The sequence below is a fragment of the Equus quagga genome, chromosome 7 (assembly GCF_021613505.1).
Source record: "Equus quagga isolate Etosha38 chromosome 7, UCLA_HA_Equagga_1.0, whole genome shotgun sequence".
Classification (NCBI taxonomy): Eukaryota; Metazoa; Chordata; class Mammalia; order Perissodactyla; family Equidae; genus Equus; species Equus quagga.
In genome coordinates this window covers 130,083,162-130,107,639 of record NC_060273.1, presented here as the reverse complement: position 1 = coordinate 130,107,639, position 24,478 = coordinate 130,083,162, and the positions used below count along the sequence as shown (strand labels likewise).

The following is a 24,478-nucleotide window of genomic DNA, read 5'->3' as shown; positions in this document are numbered from 1 at the left end:
TTAAACTGCTATTTTTAAACACAGTTTTCTTTCTCTGTCCATTAATTTTAAAACATTCCTTTCTCAGCCTGTTCTCTTTCCCTGGGGAAAAAAAAAATCTGATTCTCTTGTTTATTTGGTGGGATCTCTGTGTTTGTTTGTTGTGTTTTTGTTTTTGAGAAAGATTGGCCCTGAGCTAACATCTGTGCCCATCTTCCTCTATTTTATATGTGGGACACCTGCCACAGCATGGCTTGATAAGTGGTGTTACATCTGCACCCGGGATCCGAACCAGCGAACACGGGGCCACCAAGCAGAGCATGCGAACTCAATGCTATGCCACCAGGCCGACCCCTTCTGTGTTTGTTTTCTAACCTCTGCTGTTGTGATACCTGAAGATTTCCAGTTTGTTTTTTAACCTCCGCTGTTTCGATGCCTGAAAATTTCTGTGCCTTGTCTTTCCATAGTCTGGCCTTGGAAAATAATGGAAGACAATTACATTACTGGTATTGACAATTTAAAGTAAAGATTGCACCCAAGTATACAGCCATTAAAAGTCGCAATGGGTTACATCTTAATAGGATGGACACTCAGTTTTGTCTGAGATTGAGGACAGTGATGTAAGTTGGTGAGGATTCTTGGTCTTTGTTAATAGTGTTTCCAGTATAACCTCATATAGGCACCAAATTCCTCTTGTCTTTTGGGGAAGGGCTGAGTAATGAGTATGTTGGCATTTACTTAGCAGAGAACACTCTTTCTGTGTGTATTCACTGGAGGCAGTGAATTGTGAGCTATTTTTAAATTAAAAGCTTTGCATGAGAACATATGAATTATGCCCCTAAAAAAGTTCTGTTTTGCGACATATGTATTTACTGCATAAAAATTAAAGTGTGCTTTTGACAAGTGAACGTTGCTGCATTTTTCCTTAGGTAAAATTGTTTTACAGTCGATGACTTATTTGCAGAAACCAATTCCTTCCATTGAAGTTTTTGTCATCTTGAAACTTATTTTAGATTTGTTTTTCTTGATTGCTTTGGTGTTTATCTGATTCTTATTCTTCACATAACCACACACAGACCGTAAAGGGTCTTCATGTACACGTTGTTTTCTTTCTTTTTTTTTTTTTGTTACCTAAGTCCAATGAAATAGAACACTCTGCACATTCAAAAATATGCTTTTAAAATTTTTTTTTATTGTTTTCTTGGTTACTACAAAGTATGTGGTCAATGCACGTTCCTACAGACTAGAAAATTCATCTCAGCAATCCTTCATGCCCTTAGCCACTAATCCCCACCTCTTATCTAATCCCTATACTAAAGGAAATGGAGTCATTTACCTACAGGAATATACTGGGTGTTTATAACAAAATATTGTTTCCCTATTAAAAACTGGGCGTAAGGAAGAAAAATAATAGAGGTGATATTTTAAACTTCTAAGTGACCTCATGAGTATATTCTTAGCTTCCTTTTTTGTTTTTTTTTAACATGGCCAACCAAAAATGATGTTGTCCCATGCCATACAGAATACCTTGCCTTCTCGGTGTGAATTTGATGGGCTTTCATGCTGTTTAGATGCTTTGGGATTTTACTCTTTCATTCATTCCACCACATGATGTACAACGTGTGGAGCTGGGCCCCACAGACCCTGGGAAGACGTGGGCCTAAGGTTGCTACAAGAAGCTCTAAGAAGGAAGAGGACAAGCCCTTTCTCTATCATACGTGGTACTTAATAAGTGTTTATGGAATTAATATTTGTATTCAAATGAACTGCATATAAGTGCCATGATAAAAATACAAGAAAGTGCTTTGAAAGTTCAGATGAGATAAATGAATTTCTAGCTTGAGAATCAGGGAAGAATGGTCCTTTGAGGACTTGAAGAGATGGAAAGAGTTAAGGCAAACATGTTAGAAATAGGTTTCCAGTTATAGGCAGGGGCAAAGAGAGGAGAAATTGAGATCAGGGCAAAGCAAGAAGCTTCACTAGCGCCTGTATCACAGGCAAGATTTATTGGGAAGTAAAGTTAAAAAGTCAACTCTGAATGCCAAGCTAAAGATTTATAATTTATTCCAAAGCAGTGGAGAGTTGATGGAGGTTTTTGAGCTGGGAGTTTTGAATGGTGTATCCAAAGTGATACTTGAGGAAGATTAATCTGACAGTGGCTGGTGAAATGGACGACAGGCTGGCAGTGAACAGAATGGTTAGAAGGCAAAGCTGGGGTTAGGATAACGACCCCAGTGAGAGACTGAGAGAGGTAGGATCAGCTGATGAGGCAGCCACCAGCATGAGAGCTGAAGGAAGCAGAAGAATCAAAAATGATGCCAGATACTAAGAACTGAGATCTTAGCTTCTCCCTAGGCTGTGCCTTTGTCCCTTGACCCACCCTCCTCCTCTAAATCATCAAGAGTATAAGCCTCAGAGAAGGAGAGGAGCTTGAAGTACCAGTCTGGCAAATGTGTCAGTTGCCATAAAGAAAGTGGTGATATCTTTCATCTGCATTGACCTTCTTAAAATACTGATAAAGTGTGTAAAAAAAACTAGTGCTTTCGTAATGGTTTATTTTGAACCACTATTTCTTAGGTGCTCACAAATGGAGCTAGAGAATAGAGCTCCTTGCACTTATGCACATGTTATCCCAAGAATGTATGTTTTTGCAGATAGCTTTCCTTGTTCTCTAAGATGATTTCACCATTGTAAGGTAAACAGTGGAGTGATCTGTGATTTTTGACATGAGAAAATAAAGGAATGGATCTAGGCAACTGTTCAAGCTACCGAGGCACAAAGCTATGAGATAGATAAAGTATAAGCCATCGATGTTGTTGTAGTAGTAGTTAGTGTGGTGAATAATAAGAATAATATTGCTTGGAGCAAAGCAAATGGTAAAAATCATAAGAATGAGGAGACTCGTCTTAACATACCACAGCCATCTATGATCGTACGCATTAAGCGTCCGAATGATGGCTGTGTAGCAATAGATAATGACCACAAATGGAATTAAGAATCCAAAGAATGCCAAGGAGATGAAGTAATAGAGTTGGAAGGGAGCTGAGGATTTGCATGTGTTATGGACATCATGGCAGGTGGTGATACCTGGGTGGACAAGATAGTACTCCTGCTTTAGGATGAGAAATGGCAGCATGTATAAGAAAACTATTGCCCACACCAGTCCACACATTAACAAGGCATAGGTGCGCCTGGGCAGTCCCCGGTAAGTGAAAGGATGGACAATGGCTAGGTAGCGGCTGATGCTGATGCAGGCAAGGAGCAGAATGGAGCAATACATGTTGCCGTAGAAGATGACTGTGGTGGCCCGGCACATGACCTCTCCAAATACCCAGTTGTTCCCATTGAGATGGTAGGCTATCTTAAAGGGCAGCGTGACACAAAAAAGAAAATCTGCAATGGCCAGGTTGGTGTAGAAGATGGTCATACAGATGGACCTGGTCCTGAAGAAGAGCATCCACAGGGTCACCGCATTGGCTGGCACACCTACTACAAACACCAGGATGTAGATGGCAGGTATCAGTTTGGTACTTAAGGAGCTGCTCAGGTACCCCATGGTAGCATTATTCACGTGGAGCTTTGAAACACTTTCTTCAGGGCACTTAATTTTAATAGTTGGGGTGGTTCCTGTCCAGCCTTCTATAGCAGAAAGGGGAAACTCTTCAAAAGAATTTGAGGGAGCTCCATGGTAGGTTTTAATAGGTAAGGTTGGCACTGCCAAGTTGTCTGCATCATTTTCCATGCCTGTAATTGAAAAGAAGTATTAACATATTATCTGTTGCTGAGCCATATCTATGGTTCAGGAGATAATAAAACTAAGTATCTTATGCTACAGAATCTCTGTACTTGTAGAATTTAAAGTTATTTTTATTTTGAAAAATTGTTATAGATCAAGTAATCAACAGGAATGCATTTAGTATGTCCCAGCACCATGCTAGCCCATGCAGGAGCGAAAACTAGGTGACAACTCGTTGCATGTAAGGAGTTTATAATACTGTTGGGGGAAACAAAAATAGCACGTAAGACCATTATAGGCTAATGTCATATTGATTAAAAGGTCTAGGGGGCCGGCCCTGTGGGTGAGTGGTTAAGTTCGCGTGCTCTGCTTCAGCGGCCCAGGATTTCACCGGTTCAAATCCTGGGCATGGACATGGTGCCGCTTGTCAAGCCATGCTGAGGTGGCATCCCACATGCCACAACTAGAAGGACTCATGACTGAAAATACACAACTATGTACTGGGGGGCTTTGGGAGAAAAAGGAAAAATCTTTAAAAAAAAACAAAAACAAAAGGTCTATAGGCATTCAGATGATAGATTTAGATGTTTGAGCAAAATGTCAAGGAGAAAATGAATAAGAGCAAAGATGAGCAATTTCATCAAGAGATGGAATTTAATAGATGAATACAATTCTGGTAGGTAATATATGAACAAAGGCATAGTGTGGGCGGCATGAAATCTGGGAACATCAGATAAGTTAATTCAAGTGTTTGTTGCATATGTATATGCCAGTGATATACAGTTTTAAATAAACTCCATCCCTGTCTTCAACTCTCAGACTAGTGAAGAAGATGCACAAAAACACATTGTCTTATGCTAATAAGGTGCATCTGAGAGATGAATTTGAATGAGTAGATTACAACCAAATCTCTGAAGGGCCTTTAAACTGTACTAAGAAATCATGTGCCCGTTCATGGATACTGGGGTTGTCCACATGCAAAATTTTGAATGGAGGGATGACCGTTGTGGTAGACAGAATGATGGCCCCCCAGAGATTCCATCTGATAATGCCTGGAACCTGTGACTTTGTTACTTTGTATGGCAAAAGGGACTTTGTAGATGTGATTAAGTATCTTGAGATGGGATGAGCATACTGGATTGGCCGCGTGGGCCAAATGTAATCACAAGACTCCTTATAAGAGTCAAAGATGCTTGAAGATGCTATACTGCTGGCTTCTAAGATGGAAGAAGGAGCCATGAACCAAGGAATGTAGGCAGCTTCCAGAAGCTGAAAAAAGCAAGGAAACAGATTCCCCTCTGGAGCCTCCAGAATGAACACAGCCCTGCTGACACCTTGACTTTAGGACTTGAACCTCCAGAGCTGTAAGATAAGAAATCTGTGTTGTTTTAAGCCACTAAGTTTGTGGTAATTTGTTACAGCAGCAACAGGAAAGTAGTATAACTGTGGCTTGACTTGTGTTTAAGATGACTTTGGGGAGAGTGCAGAGAATAGACTGAAAAGGTAAGAGGCAAGGGGGCCTAATTTGGAGGCTGCTCAAGATGGTGAGTTACAGAAGTAGAGTGATGGCAGTGGAAAGGTGACAATGAACACGTCAGACTCTGTGATGGAGGCTCGAAGGGACCGGCATCTGTTTGGCGATGGAGGCGGAGAGGGAGAGGCAGGAGGCAGAAGTGAGTTGGAGGTTTCTACTCTAAATGATGTGGAGGAGCGTGGGACAAGGGGCAGCACAGGGAGAAGCTAAGACCTCAGTTGTTAGTGTTAACTAAATTTGGGTTGCTGGTGGGATATCTGTGTGTTAAATGTCCCATGACAGGTTAGAAGACTTAGGTGTTGAGTCCACAACTCCAGGAGCCCGAATAAGAGGTATGACTTTTCAGTCTGCATAGAGGCTGTAGTTTAATTTAGTGGGAGTGGATAGGACGGCCTAGGGAGAGAGGAGAGGAAAGAATCCAAAGGGAGGCTTTAGGAGAAATGCCAGATTTGAAGGGGAGAGGAGACAAAGGAAGAAAAATGAGAAGATGAAATCAATATGATGATTTTTAAGAAGTTGGAAATGAAAAAAAAGAAACAACAACTACATACTAAACATATTGGGTATTACTTGGCATGTTGATATTAACAATCCTAATTTTTGAAAGAGCAACTTCAAAAACAAAATAAACCTTAGTACTCAAATCTGTTTCTCGTTATATAATTTTTCCATAAATTAATCTTTGACACGTATAGAAAGTAGATTCTATCAAGTTTCTAATGTTACCTTAAGATGGACTTTTAGGTTGAATATACACCTCGTACTTACCAATTTAAAATGCCATTGCTCTGCCACTCACGTCTTCCTCACTCTACCTTGGAATTCCTACATGTTGAAAACTTGAGGTTAAAGGACTAATAATTTACTAATCTGGTTCTCACTCAAAGCCAGTTCCTCTTCCTGCTTTCTTCTCTAGCAGCTGGCCTCCGGGTGGAATTGAAGCCGCCTCATAACCCTGAGATTGTGCAAACTCAGTGTGTGAAACAGAGGGAGGGTGTTGCCTGAACAGGCCAGGACAGCGAGGTGCTCAGGTGTCATTTAAGAGAAGATAGATTAGAGAGAAGGAAAGAAAAATCTGGGAAGTGGCGTTCGTCTGTGCCTGTGTTTCGGTGTGAACTGTGAAGGCGTGTGTGTGACGCTTGAGTCCAGCCACACAGATCCTTCTGCTCACTTTTGCATTTTGGAAAATTCTTGCGTCTGACCACACCCAAAGAAAAGTGCCTTTACAGATAGGTAGAAGCTGGAGAGGGGTGGCTGGAGAACGTGCTGTCCCAGTTATTTCCCTTCCGGATCTGATAAGGGAGCTGTTGAAACCCAGTGTTTGTCAGTTTTCAGAAAATTCCTCTGATTGAGCAAGACATCGTGCCTAAAAGCATGCCAAACAGTGACTGTTCATGAAAAAGTCTTGATTCCATTTCCCATGAGAATTCCGGATCTGGTTCAGCTTCAATAAGTCTTTTATCCCTTAATGCCTGGTTTTCCTTAAGAATAGTACTCATTGTTAAATTTTATATATTTTTTAATTTTATTTGAATTCTTTGTACAGGCTTCTGTTTGGCATCATGCTTCTGAAACGTTTAATGGCCTGGGACACAGACGGATCCAAAGGGAATGGATTTGAGCCTCTTGATAATGAGTTCTTCCCTCGTGTTTCTCCCCTACCCCATCCAAGAAAGCAACCTCACTGCCTTTCACTTTGTCACCTTTAAATTCCACTCTTTTCACTTCCACCAAACCCCACCAGCATCTTGAAGGAACCACCTGCACAAAACTCTTTTCTTTGGTTATCCTTTCATTATTCTGCATTTCGATTCATCCACTCTCAGAAAACACTCGCTCACTCGATTCACAGCCGCGTGTGCTCTCCTACCACCCGCCTCGGCCATTCCGACTGTCAGTGTAAGCAGCGTTCCTTTACAGAGGTTTGTTATTTCTTTAATTTTGTTATTTCCTGCTGGTGGTTGTCCCTCACCCCAGCTCTCCTGCTCCTAACAGTGTTGCCTGGACTGTACCTAACAGTAAAAGAGTTGTGGGTACAGATCTATCCCAAGTGGGTTAATTTGAGAGCAAGCAGGAGGTTACAGGCTAACATCGTGTTGAGTGAAAGAGGAAGCGTGTCAACAGTTGAATAATAGTATTCAGGAGATTTCACTTATAAAATTATAAAATCATATATGAGGGTGGGGAGAACTCCCAGGTGCCACTGAAAGTCAGAAAAGGTATTTCGTTTAGAAACACTAATTCATTAGCATCGCTGACTCCTGAGGGCAGACCGTTCGATCTTTCTGGGAGTTATTCTGGTTTCCCCTATTTGTGCCTCACCAGAACGTATAAACAACATTTTTTAAATCTCTTGCAAAAGTGCCATCTTTGCTGAATCAGAGGAAATACTTAGAAAATCAAAAACTCCTCACAAAGAAAATTGATTCTTAATTGTAGTGATCTAAAATCTTAGCTATGCCACAAGTTTTTAAATATAAGCAGAGGACGCTTATTGTTTGACAAGGTTTGAACAGAGTGAACAAACTCGAGCTGTTCGCTTCTGTGATGCCGCCGTTTAATAACTAAGATCAGACGCTGCCTCCAGGTTGCCATTTGTGTGAAATGCAAAGAAAATTAGACTCAGGTGACTCTTGTCACCAAACCAGCACCCGCACTGTACCCCGTACGAAAAGAGCTTACCACTTTGACAAAGAGTGGGTGACAGAAGCATCAGTCCAGCAGCTGCCAGGATGACAGCCTTCATCTTGATGTCCTCAGTCCCGTTTCCCAGACGTCATCAAATGTGTCTGATCGGGGAACACGTTTCACCTCAGTTCCATGTGTTAACAGCAAATGGAAGCCTTGTTCTCTCTGTAGACGCGTGCTCTCCTGTGCTCTGCAGGCAGGAAGCGTGCCCCCTCCTCTGCAGAGAAAGGGTGTGACAGCACTCAAGTTTCAGTGTGCATGACTCAGGCCAAGCCTCTGAGCATGGTACATAATCCTGGAGAAAGTTGTTTAACCCTTGCCCGCCCTAATGGTCCATTCTGAACAGATGCTGGCCTTCCCACCAGGATACAGCTGTGCGTTAAGAGAGTGCAGATGGTGTACTGTCCTTTACAGAAGGGAGCGGGAACTAGATGCTGACCAGCAGTTTTAGCTCTGTCTCATCTCATTTTTACCCATTTTAAAAATGTAGTTCCAGAGTGTAATTTCTGCTTAATAATTAAGCTGTCAGAAATTATCCTTTCCTTTATCTTCCCAGCTATTTCAAATCTTAATTCTTAAACTAATTACATAATTATAAATTAAATACATCATGGGAAGCAAACATTTTTTAAGTTAAAATTAAGTGCTTGATTACTTTGAAAATTCTTGCGCGCTGTCACATTGGTCTGAATTTGTCAACGGTCCCTGGCCAGAACTTGGTTTTACAGTGTTGTGTTTTGTTTTGCCACAGTTCAATCTCTTCCGAGCTATTCAGTAAGTCTACAGGGGCAGATAACTGGGCCGGGGGCAACCAACATTATGATTAAAGTAAAATCATAATACAACGCTGACATGCCAAGGACTGCCTTGATTCCATGAGTATTGGTGAACAGGTCTACAATAAGGCTTTTTTTAATTGTGGTAAAATGTACATAACATAAATTTATTATCTTAACCATTATTAAATGAACAACTCAGTAGCATTAAGTACATTCACATTGCTGTGTAACATGCAAGCCTCTATAAGTAGTTATATTCTGGAGTATATGATTTAATATTCAGTAGAAAAAAATACTGCGTTATAACAGATTTTCCTGTAATTAATGAAATTTAAGGTTAAACGCTAAACCCAACAGCCTGTTGCCTATAAAATGTAGCAAGAATCAGAAAATGCAAATTTCACATGAGACTTAAAGGCTGAGGCATAAGCTAGGAAGGAATTGATCTGTGTAAACTTTTCACATCTTGATTAAATTTCATCACACCAAGAGTTTTGCCATCCAAAGTCAGTGTGATGATCACATAATTTATGGTAATGCAAACTGGGATAGAATGCTATTGTGTTGCAGAAATAATGACCAAGAAAAGCACAAAATATTGAAGAGAGTACTTTTTAAATTAAAACTTAATTCAGGAATTTATGACTTGTGCAGATGGCCTAGTTTCTGTTCACTTTGTCCATTTGTAACTCACATGTTGAACCTGGCTCTTTAGCCCAAGGTGAGGCATGGCCATCTGTAGATATAATATTTCTAGTCTTCTGGTGAGCAACTGGAAAGGAGACCTTACTGATGTGGTAGCATTCAGTTTTTACTCTTGGTTTTGCATTTAACTCGAACAACCTTTACTTCAGTGAGTCATGATTTAAACTGTTGCCTTAAATTCATTTGATGTGCAGTCTGTCTTCTGTTTGGCGTATAGAATTAATACTTTGAAATAGGATTGTAACTTCTCATCTGGGTGAAAATTTGTATGGTGCATCTTCTACAGTGATAAGTTATGAATAAACTTGGTAAATACCCTTCAAAAACATTGAGACAGACATAAATGAACTTGTGTGGAGCCTAGTTTTTAGGCTATACCTTGGGAAGTATTTGGGTTCTCCTTAGCCTTGTAAACAGAGAAAAAATAATTCCTGCTCCCCTGTCTCTCCTTCCTCCTCTGGTCTTCAACTTCCCATCTTGCTTCCTGTTTGAACCTTTCCCATCCATTCTCCCAAGAAATGGAAAATCTTACTAACAGCTGATGGTACCCACATGGCGGACCTAGCTGGAGATGATGGTGGAAGCAGGTGCCAGGCCTTCCACAATGGTCTCCATTAGGCCACATGTTGCGGGATGAAATAACAGATACTTTCTTTCATTTTCAGAGCCCTTTCCACACACAATTTCTCATGTTAGTCTCTGAGGGAAATGAGGTTGAAGCCTGCCAAAGGAGCTGGTGTGTTATTTCTCCTCCCTGCTCCTCATCCATCTTGAGTCCTGAGTGATGGAGCACGTTTTCATGGCTCCACTGAGCTACCCTCTATTCATCACAATCTTGCCTTAGGATTTAGTATGTGATACAGTCCTACACAGAGGCAGATGTTCCCATTTTTTTAAACGGAATGTCTTACCTTCCCTGAAAATGATTTCTACTGATAACATTTACTTATAATTTTGGACAAGTTTATATAAAATGCAGTTGCAGTCCGGAAGTCCCATTTAATTACATTACATGCCAGCACTGCATTTGTGGCAAGATCGTCAGAGTCAACCCAAAAGTAAAAACTAGTGAAGATACTTCAATAACTTTTCATTGCTGCTAGTGCTTCCTTTCTGCAGCTGTCCTTAACCACTTAGTCTTTTCTCCCCCTGCAAATCAACAACCCCTACTCTAAGTTAACCCCTTCTTGGCTATTTCTAGATCATGTATCTACAGCCGCTATTACGTTGATCACCTTGTATTATAATTATTTTTTGATACATCTGTCTCTTCTACTGAACTGTCAGCCCTTGAGGGCAATCACTATGTTTTTATTTGGGTTTTTTTTTTTTCCTTTTGCAAGGAAAGATTTGCCCTGAGCTAACACCTGCTACCAGTCTTCTTCCTTTTTTTTTTGATCCCCAAATCCCCAGTACATGGTTGTATATGCTAGTTGTAAGTTGTTCTGGTTCTTCTATGTGAGCCACTGCCACAGCATGGCAACTGACAAGTGGTGTGGTTCTGCAACCAGGAAGTGAACCCTGGGCTGCCAAAGTGCTAAGTGCCAAACTTTAACCACTAGGCCATCAGGGCTGCCTGTGTTTGTGTTTATTTTTGTCTCTGTGTGTCTGATAAATATCAGGTATCATTGTGCTTCCCTCAAATTTAAAGTATCCCATGGCCCTCGGGGCCACCCTGGGAACCACAGTTACTGAGTGACTGGGGGAGAGAGTGTTTGACTAGGGGTGGCCAGAGAAGGCTTTGTTGGAGTAGGTGGCGTTTGAATGAAGCCCTGAAAGACAAGAAGAGCCGCCAGTCATGCGGCTGGGCTAGAATGCTGTGATCTGAAGGAGGCTGGTGTGAAGTTCTGGGGCAGGGAGCAGAGGAATGGGAGATGCAGCCAGAGGGATCAGCAGGGCCAGATCATTAGATGCCCAGAGTCCACGGGGAGGGAGTTTTGTCCCCTCCTAACTGCAGGGGAAAACCTGGAGGAGGTGAAGCAGAGGAGTGGTGTCACGAGATGTCCATTTTGAAGAGCCCATCTGGTTCCCGGTAGATGACCACTGTGGTAGAAGGTGAACTTGGAAGCAACAAAAGCAAATAGAGACCCAGGCAGCTGTCCCGTTGAGTGATGACGGCTGGACTGCGAGGGTGGCCGTGGAGAAAGGAGAAGCGGTTGAGTTGGGGGTCTTTTTCGTTAGTAGCTTGTGGCACTATATGGCAGTGTTTAGTAGTTGCCAGATCAGAGTTTGTAGAAATTGTAATAAAAAGGCTCCTGAAAAGCAGTTACTAATTCTGTTTCACCATCATTCACTGTTCTTTCTTTTTTTCTATGGCAATATTCCCAGGACTCTGAGAGTGCTTCTAAAGTTCTTTGGCTGGATGAGATACAGCACGCAGTCGATGAGGCCAACATGGACAAGGACAAAGCAAAACAGTGTGAGCCCTCGCCTCCTTTTCCTGGCCCACCTCGCTTGCTTGCATCCGGTTATGCCCTTGCATTTTCATTGTAATTCATAATCTTTTAAAATTATGTAATTTTTAATTTCTGAAACTATTTGGACTGTCTTACCAATTTTAGTTTTTGAGTGCATATTTATACAAAATTAAGATTTGTTGGTTGCACTATTTTCCGTAATTAGGTGCTATCTCCAGCAAAATCTAAGAATGTTGTTGAACGAAATCCAGAAAGCAAAAAATGATTCCTAAACCCTCAAATTTATAGTTTAATCAAGTCTTTTTTCTATCTTGATCCTTAGAAAACTACCCATTTCTGCTTAATAAGAGTCCTCCATGCCTTTCATTGTGTTAGTCAGGGTTTTCCAGAGAAATAGAACTAAGTATATATTTTTCTCTGGAAAAAAACAGAACTACATATACAGTTTTATATATATGTATTAGTGTTTCTCTGGAAAGTACACGTACTATCTGTTTATCTATATACATACCCATTTATATGCAGAGAGAAAGACCGAGATTTATTTTAAGGAAGTGGCTCGTGCAATTGTGGAGAGGCTGGCAAGTCCAAAATCTGTAGGGCAGGCGAGCAGAGGCCTGGTGGCAGCACTTAATCACCAAAACAAGTGTGTGTGCTTACTGTGATGGTCAGCTGAGTGAAAGCAGTGATCAGACTAATCTGACTTGCAAAGACCTATGGAGCTGGCTATTCAATCATGCTGTTCCTGGAAGTGAAATAGACAGTTCGTCTACGAAATTCTTCCTTGATCTGTACAGGTGGAAGAGTTCCAGGTCAAGTGATTAGAAGTCTAACTTGAATCATGGAAACAGAAAGTTATGGCCCCTCAGTCAGTTCTCAGACGTGAGCCATTTACAGACCCAGAACTCTGAATGAAATGGAGGCCAGGCCCTTTTGAGAAAGGACTTTGCTACACTACCAAAAATGTATACTGTTCATCTTTCTCCCAGGCTTCTCCTGAAGAGACCTATGGCCTTTTACCATGGTGACTGTGCTGGGGGCAAAGGGCATAATCAGACTTCTCAGAGATGACTCGACTTTGTCTCTGAACTGATGCTCATTCCAGGAGACCCACCACTTCACTGTGGTCCAGCAGTCAGAGTGGGGGCTTATGGAGGTCAGATGATCAATGGAGTTTCAGCTTAGGTCTGTCTCACAGGGGGTCCAATAGTTCCCCAAATCCACTCTGGGATTATTTCCCCCGGTCCAGAATGCACAACTGGAATAAATATACTCAGCAACTCGCAGAATCCCCACATTGACTCAGATGATAGTTTTTAAAATTTTATTTGAAGCCTCTTTTCATGGAGGAATAGTATGAAAATTCACATGGCAATCTAAACTAGCTTCGAGATTGATATACTAACACTCTACGTGTACAAATAAGCTAAATAAATTAAAATAAGCTTCCTAAAAGTGGAGTTCATTAGCCTGTCCATTCATGGCACAATTAGAATCTCTCCGGTTGTATTGGGTCACAGAATGCCATTGAGATGCCTTAGTCTTGCTTCAACAATGTGCTTTTAAACTTTGGAAGCATCTGTGAGGACCATCTGGTTTTGATTTCCTTGGCCTGGAAAACTGTGTGTATTTCTCCAACCTGAACTTTTATGCCCTTAGGATCTTTGAAGACTTTCCGTTCTAGACTCTAATGCTTAAGAAAAAAAACAAGGTTGAGATGTGTATATAAGAAATTTAAGTATAAAACTGAAGGCAACCATAGTTTGAAGAAACACTTCTATGAAATTAGATTGTAATATAGGCACTCAAATAGCCTAAAAGGGTTAGGATTTTTCTCTCAGAGATCAAACCAATTTAGAAGTTATTTTATTCCTTTTAGTCCATGTTCTTCTGACATTTGGCCTACAGATGTTAAGAGGGTGCTGTTTTTTATGTTGAGACTTATGGTTCTATTGACTATGAGAGTAAAAGGTTTTCTCAAATATGTGTGATTTTGTACTCCACACTCGCACATTTAAAATCCTATCTTCTAACGCCCCTGTCCCTTGGAAGGGTGAATAGAGTGTCTTCTACGATGTATGACAACAAAAAGATGTTCTGAAGATAAAACCATCTATATTCTGACACTGAGATGAGAATTTTCCAGTTTTTCAACAAGGAATTTAATCTTACTTTTAAAAGCATCTTTCATCCTTTGTATGAAGGCTTGAAACAGATTCTGGTGGCATGTTGTAAACACCAAACCTACTCTCAGATAGTTTGACAAAAGATCACGTATTGGCCCATATATTTTCCCACAGGCAAGATTTAAAAGGGCAGAAGAGCTCAAGTCTCCTTGATTTTGGCCCAACTTGCACTTTCACTGGAGCGTCTTGCTTTCTTAAAGTAGGCTTGTCTCTACTTTTGACTCCTTGCAGCAATATTTCTCAACCTTTCTCCGTTATTGCACCCTGAGGAATCTTTCTAAACGTTTTTTTCCCTAATTGCTCCTCAAGCACGAAATTTCAATACCACAGACATATTGTACATCTGTTTATGTACCATATGTAGATCTGCACTTTCTACCTAAAAAGTTGTTTTTTTACCCCTTCCTCCCAAGAACTAAGAGGTTATATCACCCCTTTTGAGAATGCATGCTTTAGAGAAAGCCTGCTGCTATATGGCTTAAGATGTAAAGCGAACACTTTTGGATCCCTTAGAAGATCTACGTAAGATTGCTTAATTTGTTCCTTAGCAGAAACATCCCTAACTTTATGGAGATCATTTATCTGACACCCTCAACTATCTGGCATTTGACCACAACCCACGGGTTAAGCAAAAAGCAGTGAAAGTAGATGCCTTGAAGTCTGTGCGCTGGAACTGATTGACTGTCCTCCTCAGGGACTCGTGGAGAGGCACTCTGAGCAGTTTGTTCTTGTCTTAGACATAACACTAATATGTTTGCTTGTTTCCCTTCCCAACTCAGAGCACATCAGAAGCCTCACGTTACCAGGTGGTTACGTGTTTGTTTGGGCTGCCCCATGCAGGCACACAGACAGCAGCAGGAAGTCATGCTGACAGTGATGATAGGGGAAACTAAGAGGCATAGGAGTTTGAGGCCATTTAGTGCAGGAGCAAAGAAGCCCAAACACCCCCACGGTCCTTTAGGGTCTCAGTCACTGTATGATAGCCCAATTTTAATGCTGTGAAGGACCCTTCTCTTGGCTCTCACCAAACATGAAGCACCTGCTAGGTACCAGGGGCTGCAGGTAAAATGATGAGCAGCATAGACTGTTCTCTTAGGGTTTTCTCCGGAGCTTTCAATTTTCACGGAAAACGGTTCTGTTAAGGTGAGCTTCAGTTGTCTGGAAAGTTAACCTGTGGACCCTCTCCTTGCACATCAATACTCAATGATAAAGCATATTACTCTATGCAAGAAATTTACGCCTTTATAGTACCCGTCTTTTAAGGAAAATGGCATTTTACTGGTTAGACAAAGCTGTCAGAGGTAATTCATGCGAGAATTCTTTGTGGTTTACTTGTTCCTTCTGCTTCTCTCAGCCCACAAACTTCTCAAACACCAGTCCTGCGTTTTTCTCACCCTGCAAAGTTTTCCCGGAGAAGAGGAAAGAGGGGCACTTCACCTGTTCCTATTAACTTCCACAGCGCAAGAACATACTGCTATGCCTTTTGTTCAGCAACAGTTGGAGTCTCCCACGGAGCTGCCCCTTTACTCTCTATCTGCTCCTCTAGATTTGCGTGACTTTGTCTCCAGGCTGTTGAAAGTCAAACTCTGTTTTGCCCCGTCAGCATTCATTGTTCTCTTCTATGCACGTGTGAACATAATTTGATGACGACAATATACCATTTAGCATTTGTACAGTAGAGTTTGACTCATATATGTTTTAAAAAAATAAGAAGAAATATCCATCTCTCCCTTCTCTGATTTCATCAAGATCTTTTTTCATCTAGAAAATATTTTAACCTGTTTTCTTTTATTTTTTTATTCTGTGTTTCTAATTCAGTACATTTACAGGTTGTGAAAACAGTAGTTCCCTTGGCTGGGCCAGAATAGTTTTACCTGGACCTAAAGTGGAAAAGAAGGAATTCATGTGTTAACTTTTCTTGGGCAACTAAGAGTTCAGTGAGGTTTTATTTACAGGGAAAAGCAGAAATTTGAATGGGATAAAATGCTTTCTGGGTCTAAATTGTTTCCAGAATTAAGTTTCTGGACTCCATTGCACATATCCACCAGCTGTGCCTGTTGCCTTTCTAGAACATTCATGTAGTTTGCTAATGACAACTTTCATGTGTTTTGCGAAGTGCTATATCTTATATAGTATCTAGCACTATACAAGAGAATTTCAGGATTTCCGTAGCTTAGATAGCATTTTACTTTTTCTAAAATAAATAAATGTCTTTGTAAAGCTAGTTCTCAAATACTGATTAATGATTTATGTAAGGGCTGCATATCCACGTTGGTGTGCATTCACCCTGTTTCGTTGATGACTACAGCGAGCAAAACCTAGTGCCTTGACACCACACAAGAGTAACCAGGAAATACCATGATTTTTAATAGACCATGCTCCTATGCGATCATCATCTGCTTACCTAAACTGGTAGGTGAGTTGGTGACTGCCTTGGGCATATGTGGTACATACTCTCAAAGGGTAAAAAGATTTAATACCAGTGCACTCCTAAAAGGTTGAATTATATCCTTGCCTGCCTCTAGGGTAAGTAGAAGATAACCATTAACAGAAACTCTTTTTTTTCCCCATTACCCAGGGGTTACACTGGTCGTTGATGTTAATCAGTGTTTGGAGCGAGAAACGCCAGGTGATATTTTGTCTGTTTTGAAGTCTTCCGTTTGTAATCCAAATGACATAATCCCCGAATGTGCTGACAGGTGCTATGATGCCCTTGCAAAGGCAAAAGAGAAAAAATCTGAACGTGGTAAGCTGCTTCATCGTTTAGCACCAAATAATATCATTTTGAATATGATGGTTTCTGTGGTATTTTCTTAATTTTAAGACAAATATTATCAAATGAACATTTATAAAATTTTTTTGATCATCTATGGCAAAGGAAATTTTTTAGATGTTTGTTTTTTGGAAAGCTGTGATTAACTTGGCTATGCGTGGGTGGTACCATAGACTTGAGAAGATACAGTATGTAAGGAGACTTTGCTTTCTGTAGGTCTTGCTTATTGATCCATTCCTCCAGTGACACAACTGACTTTTACACTAATATTTCTCTCAAACCTTTCTGAAACAAATGATACATGATTGTACGATATTAAGTAGGGATAAAGAGTAATCTTCAAAATATAGAATAAAGTGCAGTGAATTGGTCTCCAAGGGATCAGATCAATGACCTTGGCAAATATTTATGCCTATTCAATTCAATGGCTGATCATGAAATGTTAGCTCTGGAAAGTATCTTTGAGATCATGAGTTTAATACTCATTTTTCAGATTTAGAAACACATTCATGAGATTTTGGACAGAGGGAGAAAATGACAGATCCAAGGAGATTAATTTTTGGCAGAGTTAATCCATCATTCCTTGAGTAGGCTTTTACTGAGCACCTGCTATGTCCTAGTATCAAGGATCAAGGTGTCTCCTGACTCACAAGCTGGTGTTTATTTGTACTGCATCATAGGTTATATACATAGTACTTTTCATGTGTAGGAGGCTACTGTGACAGTATATGGCCTTAGAAGTGGAACTTAAGAAAAATATTTTTAGTTCTACTGAAAGTCTGTCCAGTAGTACCCTTTGTACTTACTTTTAAGTTTGTCTGATGTATTTCCAACTTTGGAGATTCCACCCTCCAATTCAGCACATTTTGTGTTAATGAAATGTGAGGACCGCTATTTGCCACTCTTTCTTACTTGGCCTCTGGTCACCCTTGAGCCCCTCTCTGTTCCTTCCACATCTCTTCATCAGGAGTCACCGTAGTGTCCTTTGCCTCACCCTTTATGGGGAAAGAATTGCACAACTGTATTAACGCAGGGGTTGAGTTCCTAAAGATGACCCATCCTAATGTCAAATCCATCCTGGCCCAAACTTGGTTTATCTTCTCTCTCTTAAACTTGCCTACTCCTCTTCCCGTGTGCCACGTTTTAGTCAATGGAGTCAAAATATCCCCAGATATCCAATTCAGAAACCTAGGAGGTACCTTAGATTCATTTTTACTCCAAAAAAAAGAGAGTGAGCCAGCTGGGACTTTGTTAGGGATTGTTTTCGCTCTCTAGATCAAATGTTGCCATCCTAACGATATTGAGTCTTCTGATCTATGTACGTAGCATGTCTTGTAGTTAAGCCTTTTTAACTTCTTTCGACAATGGTTTATACTTTTCAGTATATAAAGTTGCGTTCCTTTTGTTAAATTTATTCCTACGTATTTTATCATCTTTGATGCTATTGTAAACATTTTGTTTCATTTTGGGGTTGTTTATTGCTAATATATAGAAATATAATTGGTTTTTTATTGAGAAGTAATTCACATAAAACTCACCCTTTTAAGGTGTACAATTTAGAGGTTTTTAGTATATTCACAAACTTGTACAGCCAACCCCACTAGTTAATTCTAGAACATTTTCATTTCACCAAACCAAAACCCCATACCTATTAGCCATTGCTCCCCACCCCTCACCATCAGCCCCAGGCAACCATTAATCTGTGTTCTGTATAGTTTTGCCTATTCTGGATATTTCATATAAATGAAATCATACCTTGTCCGGCTTCTTTCACTTAGCATGATGTTGTCAAAGTTCATCCACGTTGTTGCATGCATCAGTTCTTCATTCCTTTTTGTGGCTGATAATATTCCGTTGTATGGATATGCCACATTTTATTTATCCATTCATCAATTGATGGAATTTGGATTTTTTTCCCCACTTTTGGCTATTCTGAACAATACTTCTGTGAATATTTGTGTACAAGTTTCTGCATGGACATATTTTCATACAATTGATTTTTGTAGATCTTGTATCCTGCAACCTTACTGAACTCAGTTATTCTAATAGTGTTTTACTGGATTCCTTGAGCCTCCACTTGTTTTTATAAATAAAGTTTTGTTGGAACCCAGCCACACTCATTAATTTAGGTGTTGTCTGTGGCTGCTTTCATGCTGCAGTGGCAGAGTTGAGTAGTTCTATTCTAGCAGAGATCTATAGCCCACAAAACTGAAAATATTTACTCTCTGGCCCTTAGTGCCAGAAAAAGAAGAAGGGTTCGCGGAAAAATTTTGCCAATCCCTGTTCTTAAAGGAAGAGGAGAAGCTTTCTAAGCGATTAAAGGCTGACTTTCACCCCCAGATGGAGTGATGAACATTGTTTTTGGGAGTGAACAGGATGATTTATTTTTCTCTCTTTCACCTCTGGTTCTAGGATGTCTAATCTTTCCCAAACTGTAGTGTCTGCTCCGAGGTAGGGCACTCATCCTATAGCTCAGTGTAGCTCTCACCTATAGGTATAATCTCGTCTGGAAGTCATCTGAAAGTGTGCCTCCTTTTAGAATACTCACTACCTCTTAACTAACTGGCATTTTTCTCTTTTATGGTTTCCTCAAAGACCCATTATTACTCTTTTCCCTATGTAACAAACCAACTGTATTTCTTAAGAAAAATACTTGTACTCTGTGCTGGAGACACCCTCCTCAGCCTCTCAAAGTCTGACTGTAAATTCAAACTTGATGTGAAAATGATAGGAATTCTCTTTTCCTATTATCCTCTGACATCCCAAACCAAATACAGCTTTCTAATGCCAATGTGGTTGGTTTTTAACCAGCTAAGACCTTTTTTCTTCTCAGTTCTTATGTAAATAAGAGAAGATATCAATTTTTACCATCTTTGCCTTCTTTTCTTCCCAGTGAGAGAGTTGCCTTGAGACGGGTGTTTATTCTTCTGACAGCATTCGTGAATCTGACAACTATTGGTGGCTGGAAATATAATCATTACTTGTGATCATCCTAATTTGACTCTACAATATATTTTCTAGTAGACCAGAATTTCTAAACAGATAACAGCTGTCTGACTGCCCGTTTAAAAAGATGTACATCTCTCTTCCTGGGCATTGACAAATGGAACAGTTGAGGGGTACTGAAAACCAAATAAAGAATCAACATACACCAAGGGGCCGTGAAGTTACTTCTGCTTAGTTGTTTGAATCCATTTAGATATTCTATGAGGAAAGTCACTTGAACTCTGATTTATCTATAAAGGCAATTAGTCTAATGCCCACCTGGCAGCTAGCTGTTGGCTTAGCTTGGTCTAGGTCAGAATTTATTTTTTTTGTTGTTTTTAGCTCTCTGATCTGGAGGAAGAATCATGACAATTCAACAAAATAAACATATTTCTAGACAGGAAGTGTAGCCCATGGATTCATGAGGAAGAGATATTCTTCTTGACCAATTTAAGCATGACTGCCATAGGTTTTTTTTCTAGTATGCCCCTCCCCACAAATTAAGTCCTTTCAACATTTTTTTTTTTTTCTCATTTTGTGTGGTTGTGTGGAGCAAGATGATTCAGAGGAACCAGGAATTTTCCTTCTGCCTATTTAGTGACTTTGCTGTTTGCATATGCCATTTTGTACTTTGGATAGACTTGTCTGCAAAGATGAGTCATTTCTGCTTTGGTTTAATGGCCCTCCTTAAATGTTGAGTCACAGTCCTTGTAGGTCACTCCCTCTCAGAGAAGGTGCTGGAAGTCTTTCTAATCAAAGAGGACTCTTGCTCGTTGTTCTCCTTTCTCCTCGTGGTGCTGTTCACCTCTACCTCGGGCATACATTCCTTGCTTGCTTTTCCTTGTTGTTGGCCATTTGTGACTTCTGTCATCCTCGTGGAAAATGGGATCCAGAGCTAGCATTCGCCATCAGTCTCTCCTCCTTTTTCTTTGGCTTAGCAGAGAGCTGCCGATGAACGCATAGAATTCATCCCATTTTAGTGAGTCATTTCTAGTGATGTTTGCTTAGACCATCTGAATGCTTGGTACAAAACACATTCATCAGATTATTTTACATATCGAAGAAGCTACATGGATGTTGAAGGGTTCAGCGTTTCTCTCTGGAATGTAACAAACTTTTTTCTTTAGTGTCTACTGAAGAAGGTCCATGGCTCAAACTTACCCTGCAGGACAAATATGACTACTACTACAACGTCGATTCAAAAGAGAGTTCCTGGGTCACACCTGCCTCATGCTTGTTTAAAGAATCATGGCTCATGGCAAAAGAAATTGAGGTAGGAAGTTGGTGTTTGATGTAAAACTATGTTACCTAAAGATAAGCAAGGCCGCTTTTCTGTTTTTGAATCATGGAAGTGATGGGAGGAACTAATTGGTTTATTTGAAGGCTGGATGTGGAGTAAAGTTTTCATGAACTACAGTTGGATGTGGCTGCATGCTACCGATTTTTAGAATGTTTTCCCTATTGGCATAACACCACCAAAGAGAGTAGGGGGAAGACGGCTTTTGTGGCTTATCCGAGATGGTAGATCATCCTAAGAAACGAATCTTCAAGTTTTCCTTCAGACGAAAGCTCAATTAGTGGTAATTCCTTGGTTGTTAGTATTTAAAATGTCTTCTTTCTTTCCCCCTCTTAGCCTACAACATAGATATGTAGGTCCTTTAGAAAGTGAATAATGCTTCCCAGGGGGAAATACCCTTGAAGGAATATTCAAGATTGCTTTTGACTTGAGACCAAAAGTTGGACCCAAAAGATGTGAAAACTGCTGTTTGATCCAGGCATTGCAGTATGTTTAAGAGAAATTTTTGAGTTCCATTTTGGGGGAAAAACAAAAAATAGAATACACAAATATAGATCTTACAAAATCGTTAAAAGTCACCCAGCATCAAAGACGTTGCAGTATCGCAGTGCTGTGAACAGAATCACCGGTACGGTATTTACAAAACTCTGGGAAAAAAACTGGCCTGGGGCTGACCCTGCCGCCAGAAATCTTGAGTGACAAGAAGCTAGTAAAGAAATAACTTATTAACTAATTTCAAATGTTCAAAGTTCCCACAATTTATAGGAAAATGGCATTGTGGCAATGAATTATTAGTGCTACTTTGTTGAGAAATGAAATTACGGACAATATTTAAAAACTATAGGCTGTAATTGAAAAAATGTATCACGCTGTAAAGAAGCAGCATCAGAGGGTTAAAATTCAGAGCCAAAAACTGCTCACGTGGCATCCAGAGATACCCTAGGCAGAACTCTGTGAAATCGAGCATCAGTCTGTTAGAATTATTAAAAAGTGGCGAGTCTACACTTTAAAAAAAATTATTTCTTCTAGACAATCTAAAATTACTGATTTTATTCAGTGAATGTACATATATGTCTTCTCTTAAAGATATTTACGCATCTTTTATATGATTTCACTTTTAATTGTTTAAATTGATTCCAATCCATTTGGAATCCAATCCAAATCTGTTGATTCCAGTCACACTGGACTAGAGGCATCAGCCGTGGAAGTGAGTTCAGTCTTTGCTTGCATCTCTCAAAGATCATACAACTAAGCCCAGTTCATGATCCACATAAAGACGTCTCACAATCTGCCTTGTTCCCTTTGTCTCATCCATCTCGGTCTCCTTGTCTGCCGGTGATAGCACATCTTGCCTCTCCCACCTCCTTTCCTTCTGCCCCAAGTCTTTTATTTTATTCCAAATTTATTTTGAGTTTCCCCCAACCCAATACAGCAGTCTGCCTACTCTGGCCTGAGCGAGAAAAAGGCGGCAGAGAAGCCTGAGGAATTCGTATGCACTGCAGGCTTTTCCTTGGCAGCCTGAGGCGGGGGGAGGCGATGCATATTCTTACTGTACTCATCTTTGTCTTATTTACACTCTATGGGCCTCAGGCCTCACGCTTGCTTCTTGCCAGCATCATCCGTACATCCCTGCCTCCAAATCTTGAGATCATTCAGCCATGTTCTCGTACTATCTCAGGACAGAGTTCAGAGGATTCCAAAATCATGTTGCCAGAAAGAAGTTAAGCCAGTTCATCCCTCAGCTCTGGTCAAATCTGTTTTTAAACCAAACCAGAAAGAGCTATCCATATCCTTTTCTAAAAGATAAAACCTCCAGAAGCTATCCTATCTGCTTCTTTCACCTGATGTGTGAAGTGTAACCATAAGAAATATCTCTTGCCAGGACATTATTGAGGAAGTCACAGCCAATTACATTCGTGAGAAGATGTGGTCTGCTTCCGAAGATTTGCTTCTTCGCTTTGAAGCCACAAGCTCAGGAGCCCGCCTTAGGAAAGAGTATGAAGCTAGGAAATCATTTTTATATGAGCAAGAAGAGCATGTGGTCAAAATACAGGTATGTGAATTGCCTACCACTAGCTACAGCAGACTGTCATAGCCCCTGAAAATATTTTATTTGATAGGACAATCGACTACCAGCTTTCTAATAAACAAATCTGACTGCAGAGTTTTTCCTTAATCACTGCCCCCAAGTCTGCTTTCTTAAGGGTTTGAGATGAGAAAGTTGAATGATTTTTCACCTGTGGTCCTCTAGAGAGTATTCAGGGCCACTATGGACTTGCACAGGTCCACCTGCCACCAACCTAGTCAGAGCCAGAGGGACGCCTCAGATCAGAGTTGAAATCATGTTTCTCTAAAGCTGGATCTCCTTGTGTCACCTGCTTCCTGACTCAGGTGCTTTATGAATTGATTTTTAGTGGTTGGTGGATGTTGAATGGCATCTGAGGTTCTTTGCTTTTCTAGCCTGAAAGAGCTGAAGAGCTAATGAAATAGACTGAGCATCTCCAAGAGCATCTTCTGCCTTATCTGATCTGTCATTCTTCATTTAGGCCTGCAGGACAAATCCTCATTCCCAGCTTTTTGTTCTGAGTTATTCTTAAGCTTATATGACTTGTCCGAATTTTCTGGTTGGCAGGAGAAGAACTTGCGAGATTTAGATGTCTCTCCTCCTTATTCCCCCAGCACCCTCTACCAACCACCATGCTGGCTTCCAAAAGGCTGTGTTTGTCCTTTTTTGTGCATCCAAAGTGAAACTGTTATTGCAGGGCAGAGTTTGATGGGGTTTTGCTTTGGCAAATAAGGATGAAATTTCCTAAATCGAAAGTTTTTAAGTTGAAGAGCTTCTTTTTTGTTGTCATTGGTGGACTTCTCTGCTTTTCCCACCTAACTGTAATATCCTTCAGGGCAGAAAACAAATTTTTAAAACTTTCATATTCTTGTGTCTTGCCTATGATAGGTGCTCAAATGTTTGAATTTGCTCGGAGCTCAAGATGCTAGAAAACAGAAATAATTTTTTAAAAGAAATGTCTCCTAAAACCTAACACTTACAGGATTTTTCTAGGTAAACCAGTAAGTTTTCTAGTTTATTCCTTCTGTAAACAAATGGTAGGCAAAACACACAGGAAGTGAACAAAAGTCTAAGACTGAATCATCTGCACTGATGCTGAGGCTCTAATTTTGCACAAAATTCTAAGAGTGTCCGCTGATTTGGACCAACTCCATTTGGACCAACTCTAAGCTCTCCAGTCTTGGGGCGCGGAGCAGTGCTGCAGTTGGAAGATGTTCTGAAGAGCTCACCATGTAAAATCCATCTGATATTAGGACCCAGGGCTGAAGTCATGGGAGGGCTAGGACAGAAACAATCATTTGGAGTCCTTTCCCTTCACCTCAGTAGAGGAGGCA

The 24,478-nt window shown here is 40.4% G+C and overlaps 2 protein-coding genes across 3 annotated transcripts in view; one reads left to right on the top strand and one right to left on the bottom strand.

Moving 5' to 3' along the window:
- IQGAP2 (IQ motif containing GTPase activating protein 2) overlaps nucleotides 1-24,478 on the top strand; it is a 267,686-nt gene that overhangs the window by 176,417 nt on the left and 66,791 nt on the right. For both annotated transcript variants that reach the window (XM_046666170.1, XM_046666171.1), the window contains exons 14-17: nucleotides 11,750-11,840; nucleotides 16,603-16,770; nucleotides 20,910-21,055; nucleotides 22,962-23,132. In XM_046666170.1, coding sequence (XP_046522126.1) covers nucleotides 11,750-11,840; nucleotides 16,603-16,770; nucleotides 20,910-21,055; nucleotides 22,962-23,132 — 576 coding nt within the window. The remainder of the gene's footprint in view (nucleotides 1-11,749; nucleotides 11,841-16,602; nucleotides 16,771-20,909; nucleotides 21,056-22,961; nucleotides 23,133-24,478) is intronic.
- On the bottom strand, nucleotides 1,150-8,164 carry F2RL2 (coagulation factor II thrombin receptor like 2). The gene is made up of 2 exons (XM_046666172.1): nucleotides 7,932-8,164; nucleotides 1,150-3,723 (listed from the first exon to the last, which is right to left on the bottom strand). Exons 1-2 carry the CDS (start codon nucleotides 7,993-7,995, stop codon nucleotides 2,651-2,653), a joined length of 1,137 nt encoding a protein of 378 aa, XP_046522128.1. The 5' UTR covers nucleotides 7,996-8,164; the 3' UTR covers nucleotides 1,150-2,650.

Bases quoted from the DNA above. Each gene is read 5' to 3' on its own strand.
- F2RL2 (XM_046666172.1), bottom strand. From the start codon at position 7,995: ATGAAGGCTGTCATCCTGGCAGCTGCTGGACTGATGCTTCTGTCACCC. The intron at 3,724-7,931 runs GTAAGCTCTTTT...TTTCAATTACAG, and splicing joins ACCCACTCTTTGTCAAAGTG to GCATGGAAAATGATGCAGAC.